General features: G+C 45.2%; 1 protein-coding gene across 1 annotated transcript; it reads left to right on the top strand.

The window, feature by feature from the left end:
• Positions 1–830: 830 nt before the first annotated feature.
• LOC138977506 (transmembrane protein 45B-like) lies at positions 831–3804 on the top strand. The gene is made up of 2 exons (XM_070350354.1): positions 831–1064; positions 2712–3804. Exon 2 carries the CDS (start codon positions 2780–2782, stop codon positions 3638–3640), a length of 861 nt encoding a protein of 286 aa, XP_070206455.1. The 5' UTR covers positions 831–1064; positions 2712–2779; the 3' UTR covers positions 3641–3804.
• Positions 3805–7267: the final 3463 nt, after the last annotated feature.

Below are 7267 nucleotides of genomic sequence, written 5' to 3'. Positions count from 1 at the left end.
TCCCTGTGCACGTATATGTGCGTGCGTGTGTGTTGTGTGTGAGTGTGTGTTCCAGCCATATATTTTCTACACACACCGCACACACACGAACACAAACACACACGCACACACACACTGACACACACACACAACACACCGCACACACACGAACAGTGACAAACACGTGACACACGGCGCACACACACACACCGGCACACCACACACCGCGCACACACAAAGACACGCACACACACACACACACCACACCGCACACACACGAACACAAACACACGCGCGCGCACACACACACACACCACACACCGCACACACACGAACACAAACGGCACACACGCACACCGCACTCACACACACACCACACACACGAACACAAACACACACACACACACGTACACACACATGCACACACACACACGCACCGTGACACACACATACACAACACACACGTAAGCACACACACAAACACACACATACACACACTGACACACACACACTCACACACCCACACTGACTCACACACACACACAGCAATCACAACTTGAAGCAATCCCATGACAAAACAGTACAATTAAAGTGCATGCATTGCACATTCGAAGCATTTTCATGAGCATGACCATCATCATATTTAAAAACAAAATTACACACTCTGAATAATAACACCAAAGCAGATGAAACTGTAAGGGTGCAGGTGTACTGTATTTCAGCATGCACAGTCATCGTTCTGACGGTGTAAGGGAGAAAACTCCTGTAGCATCACAATTCATTCCGGGAGTTGCTCGCCCTGCTTCATTGTCACTTTCGGCGAACCTTCACGGCTTCAGTTCTTTGTTGACTTGTCTTGTCTTTCCATTACTGCCCACAATCAACAGTAGTGATTATTTGAGAAAAGCATGCCACTGATGCTGATGCCAAAAGCAAGACAGTGACTTTTCGATACTATAAAAGAATCTACTTTTCTTCCTCAAGCGTGTCTGCGTCTGCGAGTCGTCCTGTGCGAAGCGAAGTGAGTGAGAAATACCGGGAGTCGATCGGATGTTGCTTCTCTGCATCGCAGATTCACATAGCTGGTCGGTATTGGCATCCTGTGCTACTGAGCTACTCTCTGTCTGTCCATCTGTTTCTGTCTCTCTGTGCGTGTGAATGTGTGTGTGTGTAAGAGAGAGGGAGACAGACAGACAGGCAGGAAGACAGAGACAATCTCACAGAGACCGAGAAACACACACTGTAGCCAAATTGATCGATCTGTCCCTCTGTCACATTCTCTCCTCCCTCTCCCTCTCCCTCTCCCTCTCCCTCTCCCTCTCCCTCTCACGCGTTCTCTTCCTCTCATATATGTAGCTGTCTTTGTATTTGTCACTCTGTCTCTCTCTCTGTCTCTCTCTCTGGCTTAATCAAATTTATGTGCGAATGAGCAAATACGCTCTGTAGCTTATCTCTCTCACAATTCTGTCTCTCTCTCCCTCTCTCTCTCTTAGTCTCTCTTTCTTAGTCTCTCTTTCTATCTCTCTCTCTCTCTCTCTCTCTCTCTCTCTCTCTCTCTCTCTCACTCTCTCTCTCTCTCTCTCACGCTTTCTCTGTCTCTTAAATGTCTCTGTTTCTCTTAATGCGTGATTTAATGAGCAAATACGCCCTGTGGCTTTTTCTCTCTCATTCTCTCGATCGCTCTCTCGATCGCTCTCTCACATTTGTGTATCCCTCTCCCTCTTACCTTTTCTCTCACATCTCTGTCTCTTTCTTTGTCTCTCTCTCTCTGGCTTAATGTGTGAATGAGCAAATACGCCCTGTAGCGCAAACAGTAACAAGGATGGCCAAATCTCAAAATTGTAACCTGCCAACCGGACGAGTAACTTCAAGAAAGTTACTAGAAGTAGAAGTTACTAGCCCGCCAGAAATTTCTCTGGCCCGGTACATACCACAGTCGCTGCATGTACAGTGTTTATCTTCAACCATTAGTGTTGCATTGGACCTGCTTGTTCAGTGGCCAGCCGGGTGAGTAGCCAGGCGGCTTCTACTCGCCCGGCAGATCTTTTTCTGGCCACTGAACATCCATGAGTAAGATGATATGCATGGATAAAATGCAGGGACATAAAACACACGGGCAGAAGTCAAGTACGCATGCACACACACACATGAACACATCATCACATGAACACACGCACACACACACACACACACATGTATACATGAACACATTCACACACACACACACACACACACACACACACATACACTGATACAGGCCTGCGTGAAAAGTGTACAAGTTTAACAAATGAGTGCATCACCAGCTAATGTGAAAATATCTAGATTTATAAGTACTGTTTGTTGTAAATACCAGATTTATGAGCTTACGTTTTGAAAATGAACAAATGTAAAGTATTATTTAAATGCTGGACTGATTTAATGATGATTGTATTTGTCATGTGAAATATATGTAATTGTAAACAGCATTTCTCTGTGAGTGCAAGAATTTAGTTAACTGTAAAAAAGAAAGAAAAAAAAGGAGTTGACAATGTTTGTGGGGGGGAGGGGAGATGACACCAATTGAGTGATCTGAAACCAAACCAAACACAGAGAAACAGAATGAACATCTCTTGTCTTGGTGTGAGAGTATGGCTTGTGAACTTATCACTTCAGCAGAATGGTAGGAAACTAACATGTACACATACATATATATATCCGTGAAACAGAGTTATGAGTAATCTTTTGTGTTTCAGTGGTGACAAACCCCCCCCCATGGTGAAGCTAGCTGACAGCCAGTGCAACACACACCGATGTAATCATCATGCTACACGTGGGTGTGCTGGCGCTGGGGGCGTGGTTCATGATGACAGCGGTGTGGTGGTTGTCGCACATCACGGCGCGCTACTACCGCTGTCTGCGTCGTAACACAGAGTTCCAGACGTCGGTGACCTTCACCTGGTGCACGCGATGCAAGGTGCAGCCGCTAGAGGGACTGGTCAAGGTCAGCGTGGGGGTCGTGCTGACCCTGGTCGAGTTCACTCAAGACAGAGGCTACCCGGGGGACGCCGCCTTTCTCTCGCGCACGGAGCTAGGAACTCTCTCCTCCTTCCTGGTGATGTGGGGCCTGATGGACATGTTGGCTCACTGGGGCCCCCCCGCTCTGTGTGTCTACCTGGACTTTGCTGGCCTCCTGCTGTTCTACACAGCGCTGGGGGCGGTGCAGGGGGCGCGTGCTTACTTGACGGAGCAGCCGGTGTCGTCGCTACACTCGCTGTCATTGTACGTGGCTGTGGGTAGCATGGTGGTGACGGTGGTGGAGGGCCTGCATCCTCATAACGTGCTGTGTCCCGTCGCTCGCAGTTACCTCCTCCTGCTGCAGGGCTCGTGGTGGCTGCACGCGGCCGTGCTGACTGACAGCAGTTCACACCTAGGGGGCGCTAGCGTGGAGGGCAGGAGAGACACCATGCTGCTGTTCACTATGATCTTCGTGGGCCACGCGGCGGTGAATGTGACGATGGTGGTGTGCCTGTGGTTGCTGGTGGGGAAGCTGGTGGAGCGGTCGTGTTGCGGTCGCTGTCTGGACGCTGACTCCACGCCCAGTGACGGCGTCTTCCTTGAGAACAGGGTTCGTTTCAACTACCACGTGCTGAGTCGCTTTGACTCTGAGACAGACGAACAGTAGTGGCTACAACTACCACGTGTTGAGTCGCTTTGATTCTGAGACTGACGAACAGTAGTGGCTACAACTACCACGTGTTGAGTCGCTTTGACCCTGAGACTGACGAACAGTAGTGGCTACAACTACCACGTGCTGAGTCGCTTTGACTCTGAGACTGACGAACAGTAGTGGCTACCACTACCACATGCTGAGTCGCTTTGACTCTGAGACTGACAAACAGTAGTGGCTACAACTAGGCCTAAAAAAAAAAATAGGTGTGGTTACGGTAACCCGACCTACCCTATTTTTAGGGGCCGATCCCATAACTTTTTATTACATTTGTCACGAAAAAAAAAAACGAGTGCAAAAAACGCAATGAAAGCGAAAGCGCCCGAGTCGCACACTTATTTCCCTGTCAAGTAGGTTTAATTTGTACACATTAGAAAAAAAAGTTTAAAAAAAAAAAAAGTGATTGCCTACCTACCTACCCTATTTTTTTTGGCTATGTTACCGTAACCACACCTATTTTTTTTTTGCCCTATCACGTGCTGAGTCGCTTTGACTCTGAGACTGATGAACAGTAGTGGCTTGCATTCTCATGATACAGTGGAACCCCTCTCAAGGCCTTCAATAACCTGAGAATCTCATATCTTGAAAATAAAATGAGGGTTAATTAATTTACATGTGGGAGAGAAAAAAAAAGTCTGGTACAGTTTTGTTAGTTATTAAAGTTGATTGTACTGGGCCATTTTGTGACACATGCATGTAGCGCTTGTATCACAATCATCTTGAGTGACATTTCATTCACTGAACTGTACATCTGTGTTGCAGCTCAATGAGATACTTGATCATGAGACCCAGGCGATTGTTTTGTACGTGTTGTGGTAGGCAGATGTACAGTAACTACTTAATTTTTAGATGTTTATTTCTTTATTTCTTATTTTGCTTTTGTTTACTGACTACTTGGTTGTTGTATTGAGGTACATGTACGCATAAATTTGTATCTCTTGTTAAGTTTTGATTGACCGAATTGATTGATTCACTGATACTCAAATTCATATTTTAGTCACTGAAATGTGTACATTGTTTATTAAATAACTTTGTTTTCAAGCTTTGTACTGTTTACCTGTACATGATATTTTTCATGACGAGTTGTGGCCTGTCAGTGCATTTTCCTGTTTCTGTCTCTAGTCATCATCATGCTGTGTATGTCGTGTTGTTTCTGTCTCTAGTCATCATCATGCTGTGTATGTCGTCTTGTTTCTGTCTCTAGTCATCATCATGCTGTGTATGTCGTGTTGTTTCTGTCTCTAGTCATCATCATGCTGTGTATGTCGTGTTGTTTCTGTCTCTAGTTATCATCATGCTGTGTATGTCGTCTTGTTTCTGTCTCTAGTCATCATCATGCTGTGTATGTCGTCTTGTTTTTGTCTCTAGTTATCATCATGCTGTGTATGTCGTGTTGTTTCTGTCTCTAGTCATCATCATGCTGTGTATGTCATCTTGTTTCAGACTTAAAATGTTGATCACACTTTGTGTTCACCAGCAAAGTAACCTAAGACTTAGAGCTTGTATGGTGTCACATTTTATGTATGCAAGATACATTATGAACCTAAGAGCTGTATTGTATGCCAGTTGTAGTTATTTGTTGACCAGCTTTAAGTACTTGTTGCTATATTTACAGCAGGGCTGACATTGGGTTCAGTGGGTGGGCTACTGACGGCTTTAAGTACTTGTTGCTGTATAAACAGCAGGGCTGACATTGGGTTCAGTGGGTGGGCTACTGACGGCTTTAAGTACTTGTTGCTGTATAAACAGCAGGGCTGACATTGGGTTCAGTGGGTGAGCTACTGACGGCTTTAAGTACTTGTTGCTGTATAAACAGCAGGGCTGACATTGGGTTCAGTGGGTGGGCTACTGACGGCTTTAAGTACTTGTTGCTGTATAAACAGCAGGGCTGACATTGGGTTCAGTGGGTGGGCTACTGACGGCTTTATAAGTACTTGTTGCTATTTACAGCAGGGCTGACATTGGGTTCAGTGGGTGGGCTACTGACGGCTTTATAAGTACTTGTTGCTATTTACAGCAGGGATGACATTGGGTTCAGTGGGTGGGCTACTGACGGCTTTAAGTACTTGTTGCTATTTACAGCAGGGATGACATTGGGTTCAGTGGGTGGGCTACTGACGGCTTTAAGTACTTGTTGCTATTTACAGCAGGGATGACATTGGGTTCAGTGGGTGGGCTACTGACGGCTTTAAGTACTTGTTGCTATTTACAGCAGGGCTGTCAGTGGGTGGGCTACTGACGGCTTTAAGTACTTGTTGCTGTATAAACAGCAGGGCTGACATTGGGTTCAGTGGGTGGGCTACTGACAGCTATAAGTACTTGTTGCTATTTACAGCAGGGCTGACATTGGGTTCAGTGGGTGGGCTACTGACGGCTTTCCTGACAGTGTCAGCTCAGCAAACTGTTATGTAGATACCAAGGGAGGGAACTCAGTAGCTCGGACGAAGATGATTGTCTGCAGTTTGTGCAATCCGTAATGTTGATTTTGCTGGGTGTCTTCCTGTCACAGTCAGGAGGCTAGTTGTGGTTGATCCGACTGTCTGTACTGGTTGCTTTCCATGTTTCCATCCGTCTTTAAATGGTAAAGTGAGTGAACTTGAGTGCAGCCCTTGTCATTCAAATGTTTGTTGTTGCTGGGTATCTTCCTGTCTCAGTCAGGATGCTATGTACATGGGATTGATCTGACTGTGTGCACTGGCTATTTTTTTTGTTTTGATCATCTTGAACTATCACATAACATGGTATGTACATTCAGTGAAGTTAATTCTTGTGATGTGATTTTCGCCTACCGCAGGCATGAAAATTCTCCGTATTTTCCGTATTTTTGAAAAAAATAAACCGTATTTCTTTTTCTTTTCCGTATTTTTCCTTCTTTTTTTTTTTTTTTTTTTTTCCTAGTCATAGTTATAGTAAAATAGTTTTGGGGCCATGTTTGAATCCAATTTTAAGGCTCAGATTGCACCAAATTGCACCCTTGAAAAAAAAAATTTCCGGGGGGGCATGCCCCCGGACCCCCCTAGAAGTCTTGGCGCTTCGCACCTGCGAAACTTGGCGCTACGCGCCTTCGAATTTTGTTTTCAGTATTTTTTTTTTAACTTCAGTTTTCATGCCTGCTACCGGTACCCCCCGCGGGTTAGGGGGAAGAATTTACCCGATGCTCCCCATCATGTCGTAAGAGGTGACTAACGGATTCTGTTTCTCTTTTTACCCTTGTTAAGTGTTTCTTGTATAGAATATAGTCAATTTTTGTAAAGATTTTAGTCAAGCAGTATGTAAGAAATGTTAAGTCCTTTGTACTGGAAACTTGCATTCTCCCAGTAAGGTAATACATTGTGCTGCGTTGCGGGCCCCTGGAGCGAATTTTTGATTAGTGCTTTTGTGAACAAAAAACCATTGACAAGTGGCTCTATCCCTTCTCCCCCCTTTCCCCGTCGCGATATAACCTTCGTGGTTGAAAACGACGTTAAACACCAAATAAAGAAAGAAAGAAAGATTTTCGCCTCATAATTTGTTTGCCTTGCCTGCTTTACAAAACATTAGCAGTCATTCAAACTGAAATGAGAATGTCAGGCTAAATGAAAC

Source organism: Littorina saxatilis, linkage group LG9 (genome assembly GCF_037325665.1).
Source record: "Littorina saxatilis isolate snail1 linkage group LG9, US_GU_Lsax_2.0, whole genome shotgun sequence".
NCBI classification, from domain to species: domain Eukaryota; kingdom Metazoa; phylum Mollusca; class Gastropoda; order Littorinimorpha; family Littorinidae; genus Littorina; species Littorina saxatilis.
Note: the sequence above shows the minus strand (reverse complement) of the source record. Positions and strands in the feature narration are given on the sequence as shown.